This window comes from Molothrus ater, chromosome 2 (genome assembly GCF_012460135.2).
Source record: "Molothrus ater isolate BHLD 08-10-18 breed brown headed cowbird chromosome 2, BPBGC_Mater_1.1, whole genome shotgun sequence".
In the NCBI taxonomy this organism is placed as follows: Eukaryota; Metazoa; Chordata; class Aves; order Passeriformes; family Icteridae; genus Molothrus; species Molothrus ater.
In genome coordinates, this window is record NC_050479.2 from 39,786,257 (window position 1) to 39,808,762 (window position 22,506).

At 40.0% G+C, this 22,506-nt stretch overlaps 1 protein-coding gene across 3 annotated transcripts in view; it reads right to left on the reverse strand.

Annotated features, from left to right (window-relative positions):
• The window catches only part of CLYBL (citramalyl-CoA lyase), a 166,373-nt gene that overhangs the window by 65,304 nt on the left and 78,563 nt on the right, over positions 1-22,506 (reverse strand). For all 3 annotated transcript variants that reach the window (XM_036406898.2, XM_054518510.1, XM_054518511.1), the window contains exon 2: positions 12,571-12,760. In XM_036406898.2, the coding sequence (XP_036262791.1) occupies positions 12,571-12,760 (190 nt within the window). The remainder of the gene's footprint in view (positions 1-12,570; positions 12,761-22,506) is intronic.

Consider the following 22,506-nt stretch of genomic DNA (forward strand, 5'->3'; position numbering starts at 1 on the left):
GTGCTGGGTGGCAGAGCCAAGCATCCTTCATCCCTCCCTCCCCATTCAATCACTTCTTTCACAGTCAGGCAGCAGCCAGTCACAGCAGGCATAGGATCATATGGAGGAAGGGTGTTCTGCTCAGTAAGCCCATTGCCCCCTTGCATCTCCATCTCTCTCTTCCAGAGACTGAAGGCAAATGATGAGTATCCAGTCAGGTGATGTGGCTGCAACTCCCTGGTCATATAACATAATCTTTATTTCCACATAATATTTCTTTATTTCTCACTTGACAGTTGCTTCCATATGGAAAATGAAGAGCTAAGCCTATTGACCCAAGCTGAGGCGATAGATGAACATTTTAAAAACAACCTGTCTTAAGGGCCAAGTGTATATACCTTCCTACTCTGACAGCAAACCTGGAAACAAAATGCCATAGCACTGCTCATTACTTAAGGGGGTAGGAAAGACAGATCATTTATCAAGGACCATGTGCTCCTGGGAGACATGAAGTTTGTGTCCTTCCTGATGTGAGAAATCACAGGCACGTTGTACGCCCATTTCTCTGAACACTCTCAGCACCTCAGACCTCTGTGGCAGTGGCTACAAGGTCCCTGTGTGCTTTAAAGCATCAGGCTTATGGTCTGTTGCATATGGAATAAAAGAACACATTTGGAGGACAGATTTTTGAAAAAGAGCCACAACAGAGGCTGAACAGCTATTTCCCATTCCTAGTAGGGTTCATTATCATTGGTGCAAAATGCATACAACAGGGTATAAATCTTGGTCCTGTTGATGCCAAATGATATGTGTTTTCTCACTGAAATAATGGTTCCAAGGTTCTTCCTCATGGCACTGCATTCAGAGGAGGATAGATAGCTTGGCCACTTAGGTATTTCACACTCTCATTTGTAATTATTGAAATTCTCTATTTGATAAGAAAGAAGAAATTTATGAGACAAGATGGAAGCTAAAAGAAGTTACCATAAAATCTGTACTGGGTCAACAACACTGACTATGATGTTGCAAAATCTAGAAGAAATTGTTTGTCATGTTTTTGTGACTGGTAGGTTTATTAAGTGGATTCTTCTTAGCCCTCCACACAGAAGATTACTAATTTCAGTATTTCAATGCTGCAACTGTGATTAGGTAAAGACTTGGATTCTAACCACAGAAGATTTAAAATAATTTACAGGAGATGCATAATTCACAATTTTAGGTAATAAAAGTTTTGTTCTGCAACTATGATGTGGACAAAGATTTTTTAATTGAAATATGACATAGTACATACCCTTATAGCTATTCAGTTTATGTATTGCAGGACAAGCAAGTTCATTGTCCCACTCATACCCTGTTCCACTGCCTGCAGCAACTGTCCCAGAACTGTTCTTCAGAGTGTGTAAGGAGAACTCCATCAGGGTCTCTGTGGAACAGCTTGATGGGCCTTTCAGTAAAGGGATGAAAGTTCCTTCTGCACTGCTGTCAGTCTTCCTACAGCTGGAATGCAGAGGCAGCCTCCCAGGAGAAAGCCTCTGTGGCTGTCCCATGCTCATTTGGATAACTGAGAATTAGCCACAAGGCACGTACAAATCAATGTGTGGGTTATATATGAATTATCAATTGTGGTATCTCTTCCTACTCAATGTATTTCCTTTGTATTTGAGGCAGAACATGACCACTCCCAGATTTCACCTCATGCATATTTCACTCCATTTTTCCCTCCTGCACTATTTGTGCCATTTATCTTGTCCTATATTCACTTTCTTTTTTTCCTACTTTTGGGAAAAGCATCTAATATCCCTGTAGCATTAGTTTTTCTTTGTTAATGTCAAAAAATGTTAATCCGTGAAGACTTGCTTCCTAGATAATGTTAATTCAGCTGCCAGTTTTATAATAGGATTATGCTTTCCAGGATTTAAAAATCCCACTTGTTAGCTACAAAACAGACTTCTACTAACAGCTATAAAATCTAATTTAATCCCTATTGGCATTAACTAAATAGCTGAGGTATAATTTCTGTCTAGCTGCACTTAACACCCTGCTATTGCCATAAATATATAAAATTCCCTTTGAAGTTATAAAAGAAAATGTTTGGTAGGATAAACAGGGTCTCGTGAGTCCAATCATATGTTATCTCCAAGGCATAACAAATGTTGTTTACATATTGTAAGGATTTTGTGGACAGCGTATTTAAATAGATTCATCCATGTTTACATGTATTAATTTGCCCTTTTTCTCAAGAAAATGCATACTAAATTATGATCTATAAATATTCTATTTAAAAATAATTGGTTAATGAGTGGAAGATTTGGTCTGTGTGGAATCAAAGCTTAAAATGTAACCAAATAACCTGACTAAGCTGGAAGAAAATACCAATTTGTTCCACATATCCCCTTTTAATGCACAATTGTATTGTGAAACCTCAGAAGATAAAGTTATCTGAAGTCTGGCATAGGAGCAGCTATTTTAAGGCAATCTAGCAAGAGGCTGTAACAAGTTAGGAGGAAAGAATGAGCAAGTCATGGTTTATAATCATCCTAAAATGAACAGCCAGGATCTTTATAACCATTTGCTCCCAAATGAGGAACAACACAAGGATTTATGGTCTTCTGGAGCTCAGTGATCAAAATAAAGAAAAGTATTTATAATTATTTTCTCCCAGTCTTGAAATAACTGGTAAGTACATTGTTCTGGAGAGGGTAGCCCTACTGCACTGCCGTGAAAGAAGGATAGCAAAAGAGCCATTACAGCGACCCACAGCAGGCAGCACTATGTTATGCAGGAGTTAAAGCAGCAATCTCAGAGCAACCAAGCTGCCTTAAAGATAGAAATTGTTAGTCAGACTCAGAAAACATGAGAATTTCAGTTATGCTTTCAAAAAGATGCAAAGTGCTGATCAGACTCCACAGTCAGCTTATCAATTTCCTTATTGATAGACAAAAAGGCAGTTCATTTTGTGATATTACAGCCAAAAAGAAAGATGAGCAACCTCAGCAAAGCAGCTGAAATTAACATCCAAATCTGTGGCAGGCTGGATTTGCAGACATGTACGCTTGTTTTTGGAGAGTTATACACTATGCTTTGGACAGCACATTTAGGTATGCTAACAACTGCACATGCTCCATACAGCTATAAAAAACACTGTCAAAACGGCAACTTTTCAAATGCAGCTGGATGTTGTGACTTACTCATAATAATAAAAATAATAATAAAACTGGCAAGTTTTTCACTTCTTTGTAGAAGAATTTCTTGCTTGGACCCCAAATTCTGGGCACGGCAATGTGTGACCTAAGGATGCATTAAGAGCTTTCATGCCCTTGGAGCCTACTGCATACTGTGGAGCCAGCAGAGCTGTGCAGGTTTAGATGGGAATAAAAAAATGCATATAGTTCCTAATGCTCCATCCCCATTTGTTATGGCTTTTACGACAGGGACTAGAAAAATTGCAATACTTGCATATTGTGTTCTATTCTGTATGTGAGTGCACATAGATTTGTGGCTCTGGATGCCCTCCACTGTCAGCAAGCCAGAGATTTTGGGTATCAGCTTGTTCCATGAAAGTGTTTTCTTTTGGTGTATAAAGCAGAGCTCTACAATCATACACAATTTGGAGAAGAAAGTAATTCACAGAATATGTAAAAACCAGGGCTTTAGGAAATCATAATCCATGTGTTTTGTCTTCTGTTGAACAGAGACAAATTACTCCACTCTAAGTTAAAGGGATGTCATGGCATGAGTTTGATTCATGGTGGAAATAAAAGGCTGGTTTCAGATGGTTCTCTGCTTATTTCACAACTAGCACAGTTCACATGTCTTCAATTCAATATTTGCTGGTGTATGGGAGGAAGAAGCTCAAATTCCCTAAGGGCTTAATTCTGAGTTACTCATTTAGACACAAATGTCCTTAATTCATGAAATGTGAAATGTTATCTGAATAAGGACAGAGAATCCATAGCGTTGTCAGTGTTGTGGACTCTTGGTCATACAGTGGAAGGAAATGAGGCTTTTGCATAGGCACTGGTGGTTTAGTTCCCACCACTAGGATCCTTTAATCTGGTCTCCAGAAGAATAGTAGATGAACCCAAAGATATAGATGTTAAACATCATGGTTTTTGGGTATCTTGGCAGCTAACACTTGCCAAGATTCCCAAGCCTAGCCATGACAACACACACCTTCACCTTCATCTGCAACTTCCACGTGTATGGTTATGCTGTTTCTCCATCTGACATCAAAAATTCTTTTCTCTTACCCAGCATCTCACCACATTTTCTTGTGTTGCTACCTAATAACACTACTAAACCCCAGGTGAACAGGTATTGTTTAAACAGTCTGGAAAATAAACCACAGATTTCCCCATAATCTTCTGAGTATCTCTGAGGTTCTTCTCTTCAGTGGGACACGTCCAGCTTTGATGGCACCAATGCACTGGGAAAAGTACCATGCATTTCCACCTTTCCTTCCCTACCTATCTTGCCCAAATCAGACCACAGGGCCACTGCACCATTACCTGTGACCACAGAGATACCTTGCAGACGAGTTTACCAAAGAGGGCAAGGGCTGTATTCTCTGTGTGTCCTACCACTTTCTGGTCCATATCCCTGTTGATGAGGGTCTCTGGGTTCCCTCACGCTTCACTTGCCACTCTGTTTTCGAAGTGTGGGCCTTGCAATGAGGAAGAATAAGCAGGGTGGACTACTGGCTATGAAAGCACAATGAAATCTGAAGTTCAAGACTAGGTTTCAAGATTAATTGCAATAGAAACTTGGATACACAAACACATTCCAATGCCTGCTCATTGCCAACAAAAAAAAAAAAAAAAAGCAAAGGAGATCTGGAGCAAACGGTGTTAAGTGCTGAGTACCCTTGTGAATGAGACAGGGGCAGTACCTTTATCATTTCCTCACCCCATTGGAGCCCTGACAACACAACACAACACAACACAACACAACACAACACAACACAACACACACTTCGCTTTGCATACAAAAAAGTGCCCAAATTTGATCCCTCAGATTGTTTCTCAGCTACCCATGTAAACTGAACTTTTTAGTTTTAGCTTGGTTTTCTGTAGCACACTTGAAACTCAACAGCTCCCTTCTAACTAAATGGTAGGAGCTCAATGGCTGTGCAGGCAGGTCCTTCCTGCTACAGGAACAGATGAAATATTGAAACTTGGTCCAGAAATGTGTAGCAACCCATTCTAGTCCTGCAGTTAGCCTTTAGTACCCAGGTGTGCTGATGTGCCTGCAGACAGTGGACTATACACAAAAGGGAAGGACTGTGACTTACAAGTCCCTACAAACATTAAATGTATGTTCTCAAATATTTTCCCAGGTCTATTAATGTATTCCTGTCTGAAATCCCCATTAATACTGAGCCAAGACTTTTTCCCTAAGTTTCTAGACACCATTCTGTCAGCAGTAATGGTTACATCAGTACATGTCCAAGTCAAACTTAATTGGATACATCTGAATCAGTGGAAAAGAAATAACTGGCAATTCAAAGGCTCTGCTCGAAGAGAAACAGCCATTACTGAGCTCATTAAGAAGAAAATTGCTGAATATTGAGATCTCCTTATGAATCCTCAAATCTTTATGTAAGGAAGATGATTGGCTTGTAGAGTAAAACAATAGGAACAAAAACTTTTATTGTCACAGTCAGTACTCAGGAGTGGCAGTTCTTCCAGGACCATGGTGGGATTAATGAGGAAATGAAAACACTTTACAACTTTCATAAAAATGTATATTCATCAGAACTCTTCAAGGATCAAAAAGGCCTTGCAGAGTTTCACCGTACAGTTCAGCTCCCCTACAATAAACCAGAGAGACTTTTGGACTCCCCAATTCCTACAGAAGAAATTTCCCATGCTACTCAGACTTTTAATAATGGCAAACCAGTGGGGAAAGCAGCATTCCCATTTTAATTTTGTGCATCTTTTGAAAAGAAGTCACCCTACTATGCGCCTGTGTACATTTAATCATTCTCTACACACTTTATCAGCAAGCCTTCTCCCTGTAGGAGGAATACAATTAGGTACAGTACTAATTTATTATAAATAAAGCAAAGACCTGGTAAAATAACCTAGTTATCAATGTTTCATGCAACTGTGCCTATGAAGTACTAGCTAACAGTCTCACTATGAGCCTAGAAAAATACCTGCAGCATTGATAAATCCTAACCAACACGGCTTTATTAAAAAAAAAAAGAGAGATTATCATCATATAATACAGGAAAACTGTTGGGTTTAATTGAAGTAACTAGAGATTTATGGAAACCAACTGGAGCTTTCTTCCACTAATACTATAAAATCCTTCAATAACATCAATAAGGAAATGCATCTCAACAAAGAAAGCCTCACATTTTTTTTGTATACCACGCTGACCCATTTTATGTATTTATCTCCACCCCTGAATTTAGTTGAAGTGTTGTTTTATATGTGAGAGCCTCTTGTCATCAATGATAAGGACTAAAAAGGTCAGAAGGTCTCAGATTAAGGGGAAAATGGTAGGCAAGGATGCCCTCTCTCTGGATGGAGTGCTGTTTGTTCTGACCCCAGGATGAGATCACTAGAGAGATGGAAGAGGCATTCTCACAGGGAGAAATCTCCATAAAATCAGCATGTTTGTGGATGATCTGCTCTTGACTGTAATGAACTAAGAGTCATCTCTTACATATGTGTTATTCATAATGGAACACTTTGAAAGGTGGCCAGGCTTTAATCCTATTTTTAAAAACAGACATTTCAAAAGAATTAACTGATTTTTCCTTCTCCCATGACACAGCACAATGAGTTTTAAGTGGCTCCATGATGTTAGGTAGGAACACATTTATGCTATGATTCTAAGAGGACATGCTTCGGATTGGTAAAATAGGTCCTTCCCTATACCTCCTCTTAACACAACCAAACTTCCCCTCACTGCTGAGGAAACTGGGAAGAACAGGAGAGACTCAGGAGAGCCACCACTTCCTCTCTCAAGGAAAAGATATGGGGAAAGGACAAAGCTGAGGCTTTCTCTTCCCCAGCTTCTCTTGCTTAAGTGCTGGAGGAGAGAGCAACGTTTTTCTAAAAGAGACAAAGCGGCATAATGATGATTCACATTAAATAAAGCTTAGGAGATTAAACTCTAATCAGTCTGACATAATTTTACAGTGAAGCCCTGAATATCAATAATTTTTTATTGAATGAATGAGCTCCATATAGTTCCCAAGGATCAACAATAAAATTTCCTGTATTCAAGTATTTTATGTCAGAGCAGTGCACAGACGTTTCTCAGCCATATGTACACTCCAAGGGATTGCTTTTACACCTCTGATACAAAAAAAAACATGAGCAGAGGGAACATGGGGCTTTGTTTTGATTCTTAATTATAACGCTGGTGTTCCCTATGGAAAGAAAAGGCCAAATCCTATCACTTTCAAAATTTGCCTGAGAGAATTTTCAAAGGTCATCTTTGGCAGGAGGGACTGTACCCTGCCTGGCCTGATGGCACACTGAAGGGAGCTGCAGAGTGTACTGTATTATCCCAGTTTTTCAAAACCACCCTGCAAACCACAAACAAGATAAAGCCACAAATAGCATTGATTTGGAGGCATTAAAATTCTCCAAAACTCTTGCCAAGGACTCAGAAAGAGATATAAAGGCTATAGTAACAACCCCAACTGTTCTCTTGCTAGGCTGACCTGGCAGCTAACACCTCCCAGATGCTCTGAAGAACAGCACCACCAAGACAGGATCATGATGGAAAAAAGACAGTTCTAGAAGACTCTCTTGTAGGGGTGGTAATTTTACATAACCCATGGGAACTAACTACAAAATCTCAGCTTACTGTGTCCTTGGAAAATAAATGCACTGACATGGAAATCTTCCTTACTCCAACAGGAAGAGAGAACTTTTCCACCTGATAATAGATCCACCTGACCTACAAGCACAGTGAGTGATGCAGCTCTACAGAGGAAAGCTACAGCAGGGACTGCTGGCTTGGCTGAGAGCACTTGAGACAGCTCAGCTCCTACACAGAGATCTTTCATAAGATGCAATTCGGCTTGCTGGCTTATATGATTCATACAAGCATATCAATGCAGCCATTTTTAAAACATTTTTATTTTTTAGAATCAAAATGAAAGCATATTCAGACCTTTTCCTGTGAAGAGCTGAAATAGATACAAGCTATTTTTGTCTCTAAGAGTGTGATGCATTTGTGATATATCAACACTACAATCTGTATTATTTCTAATTTTATAGTTTTAGAATTTTTATTTGAACTGTACACTTTAAAATATCACCAAGCTCGTAATTCTGACTAATTTCTTTAAAATGCACATGCACATCAGTGGCAAAGAAATCATATCTTTGTCTGTGAATAGTACCTGAGGGAAGGTAACTTCCCTTTACTAATATTCAATTGTTTCCACAACCAAAACTTAAATCTCTGTTGTAGAAATACCCAAAGTGCTACAGAGTCAGAAACCTTGAGAGGCAGCTGACAGTCTACATTATTTGGCACTATGCATCTGAACCTGTAAAAACAGCATGTGGATCCCCAACCAGGATTAGAGAACAGCATGGCATGTAGGGTATGTTCAGCAAGACTAATGCTACCTCTGTAAAATATATTTTCAGCAACATCAGCATATCTCCCTATCACCTTTCCTATTCTGAATTTTTGAAGCCCTCCTACTGCTCTGCCTGGTCCCAAAGGTGTTGCAAAAGCCCCTGTGCTACTCATACCAGGATCAGGTGTAACCCCACCTTCAGGGTTAGTACTCAGCACACTCTAACAACTTTGCTTATTAGCCATTTCTTCCCACTGGTTTTCCTCAGAAAATTCACTGAAATATTTTCTCCTTGTGAATGCTGTGAGGTTTTCTGGTTTTTTTTTTCTGATTTAGTCAAAATATGAGATTCAATAAGATTCAAAAGAAGGGGAGAGAGATGACATCTGAAGTTGTGGTCAATGTTGTAGTTCTTGAAGGTAAGAAATGCAGGCACGGAAATGGTAAAGGGGATTAGGGTATGGGTATGGGTTCCCCCCTTCTGGTGCTCTCTGACAGCCATTAGAAAACATAATTGTGGGGTAAGGCACAGGGAAGGAAGTCTTTCAAAACTTCATTGAGAGAAAATACTGCATAGAAAATAGTTAAATATTTTTATTTTCTGGCCACAGCTTCAAAAGCTGCTACTGCAACCAAATGCAGTTTTACAAATGTTATCAGTTTCAGTAACAGGAAGCTCATCTTCCTCGTTTCCTTCTGAATGAGCAAGCAAATAGGGCTGCTGACATTCCAGTTTATCGATCTGTCAAATTTTAACTTAATCCTAATATAAACCACACAGCATCTTGTTAAAATAGACCCATTAGATGTGGTTCAAGCTTGCTGCTTGGACTTCCTGCAAATGAAGACCTGTAGACAGGCAGGTTTGGCCCAAGGCCCTGTGAACCTTCAGTCAGGTCCTGGTTTTCCCCAAATTCAAAAATTCTGCAGCAATTTGAAAGAAGTCCATATGTAGCATTTTAAGTATTATAAGACACAGCAATAAATAGTCAAATTCATCAGTACTATTTGAGAAGAATGAATAAAGGACAGACTCAGCATTGCTGTGTTTCCTAGTGGGTTTTTTCCCCTCAGCTTGAAATGACCCATTTGCAATGGGCCACTGAACACTGTACTTCAATGCATATTCTTGACATATCTTTCACACAAAGTCTCCAAACACCTCATGAACATTAATAAATTAAGCTGCAAGAGCAATAAGAATTTCAGCTTCACATTCATAGAACCTATGACTCAAAGTCTTCCTGAGTATCTGTGGCAGATCTAAAAATGAAATTCAAACTTCCAATCACTTTGAATTAGGCTTCTCTACTAAATCATGCAGTCACAGAGTCTAATTCAGGTTGGAAGAGATCTCAGGAGACCACCTCAAAGCAGGACAAACTACTGCTCTACACCAGGCCAATCACAGCTTCATCCAGCCAAGGCTCCTCAGGGAGGGAGGATACACCACCAATGGACAATCTCTTCCAGCCTCTGACCGCCTGCGTGGGGAAAACATTTTCCCTTGTCTCCAGTCAGCATCTTCCCTCATGCAACCTGTACCCAGTTTTTTTCCTTTTTCATTTCTGAGCTCCTCTGAGAAGCGTCTGGCTCTGCACCCATTCAGCTCGCCTCAGGAAGCAAAGTGCCCATCAAGACCCAACTCAGCCATCTCATCTCCAGGATGAAGAAACTCAGCCCCTCAGCCTCTCCTCCTGTGCCACGCTCAGCCTGATGGCCCTTCATGGGCTCCTTGCCGTTGGTCAGCCTCTCTCTTGTCCTGGGATCCACAGCTTGGCACAGGGACTCCACACAGAGACTGTCAGAATCAAGTGCAGGGGATGGAGCCCTTCCCTGGACCTGCTGGGTGCAGCTGTGCCAGCACAGCCCTGGGGATGGTTGTGCTGCAAGGACACACCAGTGACCCTGTGCAGATTGTTGCACAACTGCACCCAGGCCTTCTGGGCAGAGGTGCCTTTCTCCAGGCTTTGGGAACATCCCCCAGCCTTGATCTTTCAGGGATGACAGACAGCAGCCTCATGATGACACACGACAACTCCCTGAGAGGCCTCCAGTGTGTCCTGTCTGGTCCCACAGAGCAGCTTATTTACATAGACCCTAACTCCATCCTCCCCTACTGTGGCTGCTCCCTCCCTCCCCAGAGTTTTGCTTCCAGGCCTGAGACTGGGCAGGCTCTGACAGTAAAGCCTGCAGTTTCATGGAGCAGTGCATCCATTTGACTGGTTTTCATTCTCATTTTTCCTGCTGATAAACTTGAGGTAGCCATTTTTGCTGTCCTGCTCATCCCTGCTCATCAACACCAGTTTTGATTCCAGACAAGCTCTGAACTTCCTCATTCTGCTCCTACAAGCCTGGACCACACTTTATGTTATTTCTTGGTAGCTTGTCCCCACTTCTACCTCCTGTTTGCTTTCTTTTTGCGTTTAAGCTGAGGCAGGGGCTCATCTGTCATCTCAAGTTTCCATTACCAATTTTCCCCCTAATTTCCTTGAAATCTTATACCCAGTGGCACAACTTCACTTTAACAGAGCTAGAATTTTACCACCCTTGAGAAATTGCTACTGTCAACTTTGTTGTCTTGACCATAAAATTTTGTTTTTCTGTCATTGTTTATTACAAATAAATGCTTATGCTATAAATTATTTGATATAATTAAGCTGCACCTAAAAATACTTCAGTTTTATACACAACTACGTCTTGTACAGCAGCAGCCTCTGAAAGGTGATGAAACAATACTAATTCACTGTGACAGGAGATCTAATCCTAGTCTTTCAACACTGAATTTTAGCAACTGAAAAATGCTTTCCAATCATCTTCAGCAGCACACAGGAACATCCAGCAGTGCTACTTTCACTTTTCAGAATTAAAACAGGTACATACAAACTCTGTAAAATTTTTCCTTTCCAACATACCTGTAAAGAGCGGAAGGTTAAAGAAAGCACTATCCAAGAGAGTCCTTGTGGAAAGCATTAACTCACAAGAAAAAGAAAATAATAAAATTTCATCCACATTTTGAAAGGAAAATTCTGAAGTCTATTTTTCTAACTTTCTGGACAAGATACTTATACAAGATACTTATACGCAAGCCCTTAACACTGCTTGCTGTAGTCTGAAGCATGGAGACACAGTTAGGAAAACCAACAAATATGAAAATAATGTGACAGCAAACTTACATTCCTGTTGAGAAATAGCTTTCGTTAGGAAACATTTGCACCAATTTCTCATATACATTGTTTAAGATGGCTGACTTGGCAGTTATTTTTAAAGTTGGACTCAGTGATCTTAAAGGTCTTTTCCAATAATTCTATGGTTCTAAGATGTGGAACGTACTGAAATGGTTACTTCCATATGTTTAAAAAAAATTTTGTTTGCAAGCAAAACTGAATGCATGTTAGATCATTCTCTCTTTTTCCACAGTTTAATATTAACAAAAACTTGGCACAGGTACTTGACACATCTACATCCATCTCCCACTCTGCTCTCCATCCCCATTCCAAACACTGATTATGCTTGGGATCTAACTTTTGCTCCCTTGAGAAACATCCCTAACAGCATTTCCCCCCAAAATTTCAGGAAGTATATCTTTCCAAACACCCCAAGGCTCATGCACCAAACAGACTCATGCTGTTTTGCTCACAATCTGAAGATGCTTTTATTTCAATAACAAACTGCCCACCTGGTGATTCTGAACTAACGCTTCCTTTCCCACTTCTCTTCTTACAGACTGTTTCTTCCTCTTCCCTAAGAAATGTGTTGCAATAATAACAGTATCTCCCACTCTTCTGTGATGACAGCTTATGCCAAGTTCTGTATTCCTGCAAAACTCCCTCCCTGCTTACTCACACGGGATCTCTTTGAGTTCTGGGTAACCAGATTTTCCCAACACCTTCACAAAGCCTATCACTGTGACATTACTCTGTGTATCTTAAGAGTTATCTTCGTCTTTCTGGTTGTCACTTCCTCAAGGCAAAGGCAATGTTTTTCCACAAGTTCTCTTTAGTGCTGATTATATCACACAGATAATTTTTAATTACCTTTCTGTTCAGAGCCACACCATCTTCACAGTCCAACACTGCACAATCTACATTTAGTGATGGGATTTTTCTTATCTTCTTTTCATCATCCGCAGGTACATAGAGCACAGCCCGTCTGGGAACATATTTGTGTGATGATGTAAAGCGATAACTGAGCTTAGGAACACCAGCTGGCAGAAGAGAATCCACCCTGTAAAGAATATTGTTGAAATTAGACTATTGGCAGCAGTGCTGTAAATCATACTTGACTGTATTTTAAAAGCAAAACATTCCTACCTAGATAGTGGCTGGTTTTGGGCTACTTGCATATTTTTTCCCTTCGGAAGAGACAAGTTAGGGACATATCAGTATTACAGTTAATTACAATATAAAACTCCAAAACCACTGTGTTCAATAGAAGTTGTAAACTTAATCATAATTGAAGACCTGCCAGGGCTAAGGTTTATCCATGTAGCTTTAATTACATTGCTTATTCTGGGTGCTACAGCAAGTATGAAATACAGAAGGGTGGTGGTTGGTTTTTTTTCCCTGTCATAAGTCTCCTCTGTAGGATGCAGACGGTGCTGGGAATGGATCAGGACTGCTTTGGGGAGGAGCTGCTATCTGCTACATTTCCTCCAGGAGCTGGGTGCCATGCTGTGAATGAAGCAGGGGTGCTGGTTAAAACAAACACAGGTTTGTGAAGTTCATTTTGCAACCTTAGCATTATATCAACAAATGTATTTGCATGCAAATTTTAAATAAGCAAAATGGATGACGGGGGAAATGAAGAAAAAAGAATGAAAACCCCAGGCAGTGTGGAACCTTGCTACTCTCTTCAGACCTTCATATCCACAGCACAGACTTCCATTGGCAGAGTTCACAAACAGCAGCATCAGCAGCAGGTTTTTGGCTGTGGTGTCTTTTAAAATGTGTAAATGCTTTGTGCACCACACTTCAGTGCAGGTGTGAGCCTTTGGTGCCACATGGCTTGAGAGGATAACATCCCTGTGGCCCATAGGTGTGAGGTCTGGGGTGGTCACCATTCCCGGTGAGGGCCCAGCTAACCTGCTCCAGGCAGGAGCTGGGTTGCTGCACTTGGAGGCTGCAGGAGCTGCTCTTCAGTGCTGTGGGGAGCTTGCTTTGCTCCATAATTACAAGCATAGAGAAATAAATTATAGAGGGTGCCACTGTGTTTCTTGGCCTTCCAAAAAAAACCCCTTGCCTGTTCCTGTTCCTCCCCACTGCATGCTGTACCCCCCGGCCTATTCTGCTACATCAAAGATGAGGACAAAATAATACAATTTACCTTCATACTAAGCACAAGGCACTTACACTACAAAATAATCCTACCATATAACACCATTATGCATTATCATGTATATTATTCAGCACTTTGAATAATGCAAAGATTTCCTAGCACCATGCTGAACATGTCATTATCACATCATGTCAGGGACCCATGCATTTTCCTGTGCCCCTCTTAATAATGCTTCCCAAGTTGCTAGACTTGGATGACACGTGGCTACACACACATGTGGGTTTTCTTCAAAGGAAACACGACTAACACTCTCAAATGCCTGGAAATGAGTTCAGTCAATCTAAATCAGAGCCAGTGTTGCATGTCACTGACAGACCACAGTAATACTTGCCTTTCTAACCTGAATCTGTTGAAGAACCCTCTCTTCCCCTAGAGTGTGCCCCCTTAAAGCTGAATATAAGAGTTGGGTTAAAAATATGAAAAAAGTTTTTATCACATTTTACCTCAGTAAACTAAATTGAAAAGGAGAAGGATTCCATAATCTCATCTGCTGCATCTCTGCATATCCTGTGTGGATCCACTTTAAGAGCCTACAAAAACTATTGCCAGGCTCTCCTTTGCAACATACCTGGTAATGCTTAATTCAGTTTAAGAAATGGGACAGCTTGGCAGTTAAATAGACATTATTCTATTAAAAGTGCTGGTGTTACCCTTGTTAATGACAGCAACAGCTTCAAGACTCAGGTGTAGGAGGTCCTATCAACACCTGGAGACATGCAACAGATATCCACTGAGCCCCTCCAAAGTACTCTCTTTGCCTCTCTCTCACAAGCTGCTTCACGTTCCCTGCTTCACGTTCCCTACTTCAGGCTGAAGTGGGGATGGTAACAGAACTCATGGCAACTCAAGTGGCTGCAAGACAAACCCACTTAATCTCATTTTCTTGCAGTAGTACACTTTGGAGAGCAAGGAGGAGGTGGAAGAGTAGTTTATCTCAAATAGAAAGAGGAGATCTTTTTTCAGTGTGACACAGAGGTCAGTAAAGAAGTCTGCAGTCCTTCCCATAACATATATGAGGGAACAAAAGTGATTAGTTTCTATTCTCTTTCTCTGATGGCTTCAGCCTTGTGGTTCCCAAGGGCACAAAGGAGCCAAAGAGCTCAGCCCATTAATAGTTAACTCCAGCCTGGAGCCAAGCAGCCCCTGAAGCACCCTTAATGACTGCCTCTCACCAGTCCTCCAACCTGCCAGAAACCTGATAGACATGGCTAACACCATAATCTCAGAGCATGCTGAGATGAGATGTATCTTCTGTCACACATGTTTCCCAGGATTTCTTCTGGGCTGTCATCAAACCAAGGGCTGTTTGACCAGCCGTTTTCCCTCTCACTGCTGCAAGCCCCATGAAGGCAGCCCTGCTCTGCATACTACACACAATGGTGTGTAGTGTTGTGTAGGTGAAAGCACCAATACCTGCAGACTGGATTTAGTCAGGTGTCACCAGCCAGGTCCATGAACTTGTGTTTAGATGGAGGAGCAGTACAGCTTCCTCAGCAGACCACCTGACTCCACAGAAGTGATAGACTTAATCCATTAAAACACCATCACTTAATAGGCTTAATGCTGGAAATGCTACTGCCTGGTGACTATTGCTATCTCCCCCTCAGCTAAACATCTTTGTAACCACATGGGCTCAAATAACAGGTTTCTCAGGACATGAATTATTATAAAAAATACACCATCAATGTGTCAAATTATTAGTTTTATGGGATATCTTAGCAAGTTGAAGAAGAAATAATTTTTTCAAAAAGTATGGCCAGGAAAAAAATATATACAGCAGGAGATGGTGTCAGTGGACCAACACAGAATCCTTCCCCTTTCAAAACTAAGAGCTCTAGAAATATTCATATAAAATAAGAGTTTTCAAAATCAACATCATACCTATCTTTAAGTATGACAGCAGTAAATGGTATCAATGCTAATTCTTTTACATATATTCTTTAATCATCACTGTGCATTTTGCTTGCAAAGTAATATTTTATGTTCTACAATAAAAAAGCAGAGGAACACATGGATTAATTAATAGATCCATTTGTCTATAGACTTATTTTAAACAGTGGCAAGGCTTGGGGTGCTCTGTATATGAGCAGTTAGCAACTCTGGTAGGAAACACTCCTGTGATTATCTTGACTTCTGTTATGTTGATAGAATGAAAAAATCCCCAGCAGTTGCTTTTTTAGGACAAAAAACCTACACAGCACTGCAGTCTCGATTATACTGTTAACCCTGTGCCATAAAGAGGAGGAAAATCTTACATATGTTTCCTGGCTCCAAGTATTTTAATGATTCAAACTAAGCTTGACTATGCTTTAAACTAAACACATGGACAAAAGCCAAGTGAATTTGCTAAGACAATGTTTCTTCCTTTAAGCACTGTAAGTTAAAACAAGGACTAGGCTATTGGGTAATGCTCATTAAATTGTTTTACAGCAGCATATTTTCATTCATAGCATCTGGCAGCATGCTGAGTGCTCTTGGGTCTTGGAAATAAAACTAAATTTCTTCAGCAAACATAACACTCTACTAAAGTCTTCATCAAATATGTAAAAGTAGCTGGCAAGTTAAAGTTTCTCATGGTCCTTTGAGAACCATTCCACCCAAGAGTGAATAGGTCATCCTCAGGAAGGAGAAATGAAAACCTATTTGACTACTAAGAGACACTGCAGTTTGCAATGGCAGCCATACAGCGTGACTGCGAACAGTGAAATTACCCCAAATTATGCAAATTTCCCTGCTGTAAACTGCATTTTCACATTCCAGCATTGCTCATACACATACTTAAATGCACACACCTGTTCAGTGACATTGGAGCCAACAACTTATAGCTCACAAAGTAAAGTACTCACACAAGTGATTTCCAGCACTTTAACCTGTGCCTCTGTTCCCTGTTTATTTACTAAATCAAATCACCCCTGGAAGATCTGACAAACACATAGAAAAATATTCACTGCTCTATAGGCCAAATCTTTCCTTCTACAGTCTTTGGCGTAGTGTCAGCAAAGTGTTTGCAAAGCATACACTTTGTAATAGTGAAAATAAATACTATTTAAGTAAATGAAGTAAATAGACACTTCACTAAAACTATTTAAAAATCTGGATCATTTCCACATGTATTTTTGACGTCTGTGCACGTAATACACACCATGATATCCGTGGAGCTGTGGAAGAAGGACAGAAGTGATCCAAGACCCACAACCCCCCCAGAAAAAGACCCAGCTAATGCAGGAAAACATTGTACAAATTATTTCTGCAATATGTGCAAAAAAAGCCACTCCGGAGAAAACGTAATGGTTTTCCTGTGTTGAATTTACTGAGCACACCACCGCACACAAATAATCCACCAAAAACAAAGGAAACTTCTATGGAATTACAAAGCCCCACAATTTGCATAGTAATTCTTTCTAATTAAGAAAAGAAGATAGAAGTTGTTTGTTATAAACATCAGCAGGCCCTGTGCAAATACAGAGGGCTCGCAGCCGCGCTGAGTGTTTGTCAAATCAAAGCGACTCGCTGGAGAGTTTTATTGGTACAGCTGCGGCGCATGCATTTTATCACACATGCTAATAATCCTGGTTATGGCACTAACATTTTAATCATTTGTTCTCTGGGCTTGTTTCTCAAACAATTAGCACTAATGAATGGCCAAAATACCTCGGATCATATATGTCTAATTGCAGTCAAGAGCGGTTATTGTCCGCATGTACATTTCAATTCACCTCTGGGGATAATGTTTGTTAATTGTATTTCTTTATATAGCAAGTGAAAAAAGGCTGTTCACTCAAAAAGGGACTAAGTGTTCTCTTCTTTCCCTTTGTTCCCACAAGAAGCTAAAGTCACTTCAAGAGGCACTTAATCCCATCATCCATGGTTACAATTGCCTTACAGCATCAATCAAAAAGAATCTGAAGTAAAATGATGCAGCTATATTGTGTAATTAAAAGCAATTCAGGTAGTTATTACTTGGGGCATTTTCCAGGTCCAAATACTTAAAATGGCACTGCAGGGATTCTAAATACTGTAGTGTTTTAAATTTGGTGAACTACAATATCTCACAGAGAAAGGGAAGGAATATGCAAAAAAAAAAATCTCCTAGTGTGTATTGTAAAGTGAAAGAAAAGAGGAGGAACAGCTAACGTTTGAAGTGACAAAATCTACAAGTCTCCATATAAAAGGGAAATAAAAATATCAAGAAGAGAGAAAAGGGAAGGAAAAAGAAAAGGACAGCAGTTTTCAAGGAAAAGGAATTCCTCGTAATTGTTAAAAAGTTAACATGTGAAAAAATGCTAACATTTCCTCAAATGGAAAACAAAAGCTCATGTCACAAGCTTTACCATCAGAATACAGGTCCCCAAAATCTTACTGCTCTCCTGGTGGAAATAAATACGGGTAAAGCAAGCAGCTCTTCTTTAGAAAAAAAAAAAAAAAAAGAAAAAGAAAAAGAAAAAAAAAGAAAAACACTTAGGTTGAAAGTGAAGAGCTATGATATTTACTTTTGAATAAAATGTAAGGGAAGGAACTTTACGTAACAACCGCCGCTAACCCTGATCCAATTATGTTAAAATTAAAACTGGGGGGTTATCAACATACCAAACACTCAGCTTTACATTTTGATTTTTTCCTTTGTTCCAGACTCAGTATGGTCATTTTCCTGACCCTCAAAAAACTAATTAAGAAACCCCCCCAAATCTAAGCCCTTTCCAGGGCAGGCAGAAGCCACCAGCTCTCATGGTTTGAGATCTCTTGACAAGCAGTTTTCTTTACCAGGAGAGGCTTTGTCTGATTTTAAACTTCCCACCATAAGGCTGATACTATGCCTCACAGACCTAAGGTGAAGATTAATTCCCCTGAGGCTGATGGAAGACATAAAGGTATAAAATTGGCCTCCCAAAAGCGAAGAAGGTGAAAGAATAAACCCTAGCACTTCCTCAGCATCCTAAGGGAGACAGGCGGTCTGCACCCAGCTGCGGGGACTGAGAGCGGTGAGCTGAAGAAGCGCTCACAAAAACTCAGCGAATTAAGAAATTTAACCCCCGTAACAACCAGCTTTGGATATCAAAAGGGACAGATTGGAGGGGGTTGCTCCTGAGAGCACTTGCCTGCTGGAAAAACTGTAGCAGGGAGAAATGAAAAGGGGGCTTCCAAGTGACCTTTCACAAGCACTCACTCCAACTGATCAGGACACATTGCATTATAGCCAAAAAACAGAGAGCTGAACCAAGTGGGGAAGGAGAGCCCCACTGATCCAGAAAAAAAATCATGACACAGAGAAGTGTGAGTGGAAATGAAAACTAAGCACCAAATCCAAAGCTGCTGGAAAGTAATTTTAGGAAAAATATGTGTCTTTGTCTGCTATTTGAAAATTTTCCCTATCTCCAGTAAATCAATGTAAGTCATATAACTGGGCTCCAGAGAAAAGATTAATACAAGAAAGATGAGTACAAACCAGGAACTTACTGGCAAAAGCTTAAAATCACGGACCCCTAAGCCATAAAATGATAAAAGGCTATCATAGGTTAAATAGTTAACCAAACTTTCTCCTCCCACCAGCACTAAATGTAAAAAAAAAAAACAAAACGACCTTTTATTTACCCCACCATGTTCTTTCAACTGCATTTGACCCTGTTGTTTTGGTTCACTCTGAGCTCCATCATGCCTTAAATTGCTTTGACTGAAGATCAGGCATTTTTTTCTTCTCAATTCAAAATGGCCAAATTAGACAGCGAGGATAAAAATAAAAGGACCACTGGCTTCTCATATTACTAACGTGTCCTGTTTTCAGGGCAGCAAAAATAGCCTGTTTGTGAGGAAGAGGAGAGTGCTATGGTTCTTTGACTTAAGAAGTGAATTTTAAAAGAGATTTAAATAATGGCTCAGGGTGACAAGGGCTGCTGCTTCCTACTAATGGCAACAGGCTGCTCCTCTCGGGCAGCCTCTGTGTGTGTGTGTGTGTTTGCTATCATCCAAGGTTAATTGGTGTCCTGTCTTGGGGAGCTTTAGCATATGTGGCATACAGTTGAGGCTTTGCTCCCTTCCTTACGGTGTGGATAACCCTGAATCACTCATCATGCCCATAAAGTACTCTCGAGCCGAGCTGTACCTCGCTTTGCTTTTGCCATTGACAAAGTAGCTGGCTTCTTGGGATGCTTTCTGCTGCTTAATCAGACCCACAGCACTGCAGGGCACTGGAAAAGCACTCTGTCTGTAACACATTCACTTTGCCACTAAGGAACATGCAGTTAGGATAACAGTTAATTTCTCTGTCTTCCTAAATATAAAGATATAGAAATAAATGCTAAGTATGGACAGTTTTTAAGAAAATTTTAAGCGCTTTCATTTATTTAACTAATTCGTTTTCTAAGTTGCATTTTAAAAATCTACAACACTGTAAAGAGATATTGCAAAATTTTGTCTAGCTGTATGGTTTTTAAGCGAAACTCTTGCTTAAAACAGAAAACATTTTTTAAACAGAATTGCAAGTAGCAGCTGCAACAGAAATTTGCAACACATTTTAAATAACAAAAACATCCCACAATAAAGATGAAGATCCAATACCAACATTGAGAGATTTAGAAAAAAAAATACACATAAATTTGCCTTTTTTAAGGTATGCATTAAGAAGTAAGAAGATATTGCTTTGGATATGGAACGTTGATGTAGATTTGTTTTGATTTACTTGGGTTTGGGTTTTGTGTACAGACAAATATGCACCAAGTGTTATCAGAGCTGTATGGCACAAAGGAAAAAACATGCCTTTGGAGGTTAAGAATCTTCCAGTTGAGGGGGAGGACGACATATAACCAAAAAGCTGTCCTGGAACATCCCACGCCAAAATCTGTCTTAGGAAGTGAATATATAAAACCCACAAATCTGCAATGGTTGCCCTTTTATACAGTCAGACCCATCCTGGTAGCCTCTGCAGAAAAGCTGAACTTTGAAGGGATTCTTTATGTCACTGCAAAACCACTCTTGGTTCTTCCAGTTCTCCCCTCCATCTTACCATCAGGTACTTACTTCCCTTGCTCCTAAATCTGCCCCAGCCCTTTCACACACTGACTTTGCACCCACCCATCTCGGTGTACATGCACCAAAATTAGTAACGATGTTTGGGCACAATTTCTTTTCCTACTGAAGGTGTTTTCCCCCTCTTTTCTCCCCCACTGCCCTCCATTCCCTCGGCGTCGGTTCCCACACCAGGACACCGGGAGCATCCCCACCACTGAGCTCCTGCAGCCCTGGCCACCGCCCAGCTGTGCGCGCATTGGCTAAATGCTGCAAGGTCAAGATCCAGAGCGGGATTCAAAAATTCCACGCTAATTACTGTGATTAAAGTCCGAGTCCCAGACTCATCCAAAGACTCCTGAGCAGTTTAGGAGCAGGCTGCTAATAAGTTATACACAAAGTAAGAAACAGGCACTTGATAAAGTCAGAATCAATAAAGTGCCATTCCTGCCTGTTAAAATGATCTTGCCATCCATCACAGAGAGTCACTATGTTCACCAGAGCCTGTGTAGGTTAGATATCTATGTCTGCATGGTGTGAGAGAAAAGGAAAACACTACAGTCCTTAAAACCACTTCTGATTTATATCTGAGTTGAAATAAAATTACACCAAAGTTGTGACTGACAATTTTTAGCAGAAGGAAATGAATGGAGTGTCAATATACTAGTGCTGAAGAAGTCAGGAGAAAGGAGGCATTTGTCATCCACTTTGGGTCTTCCAGAATTTCTGATTTTTTTATTACAAACTGTTGTCTTCATAGTTTTGGTTGTGATGAGGATATTTTACAAACTGAAGGTCCCTTCACACTTCTAGGAATTTTTCACTGGTAGACCATATTTTATCTCAATTTGCAATTTACGTCAGTCTACACTTAGTCAAACCACAAGCATTTTGATGATTCCTGTACTTAGAAACATAGGTAAATTATAATTCTATATAAAGCACAGACATTTTTACCGTATAACAAAAAGAAAACAATATTGCAGTCTTCTCTGCATTTTGAAACTGCTCCTGTAAACCCACTTGAGCATGTGCCTAGCCCAGAGAAATCAAAAAGACTAGTCAAAGACTTACAGTTAAGCATGCGTTTAAGTGCCTCCAGGACTGGGGATTAATTTTGAATTATGAAACTGTTCAATTTCCATGTGTTCTTAGGCAATACATAGGTCAACCCGCTTTTTTCAGGTTTTTGCACAGAGACTTGTGCAAAATTGAGACTTAGATGTATATGGACGCAATCCAGGTGGTGAATATCTTTTAAACAATATAAAGATGCTCAATTTCAGCTGGTGGAAAAAACCAAACTTATATGATATTTTCAGAATAAGATTAAAAGTAAAAATATTATTTATGTTTAGCCAAGTATTCTGTAGAATTATTATGTGGAGGAATTACTAATTCAAAGAATTATTTTGTATTAAACTAGACTTATTCAGAATGTTTTCTGCACCAAATAACTGAGCAGTGAAAAACAATTTAGCAAGCAATTAGTAAATATTAAATCGCTGAAGAACAGAACTATAAAACTACAATGCACTGCAATTACATCCAAAAAAAGAAAATGTTGGAATTACATCAAAGCTGATGCAATATGACAGAAAAAAAGAACGAATACACAATGCTTTTAGTTCAACAGC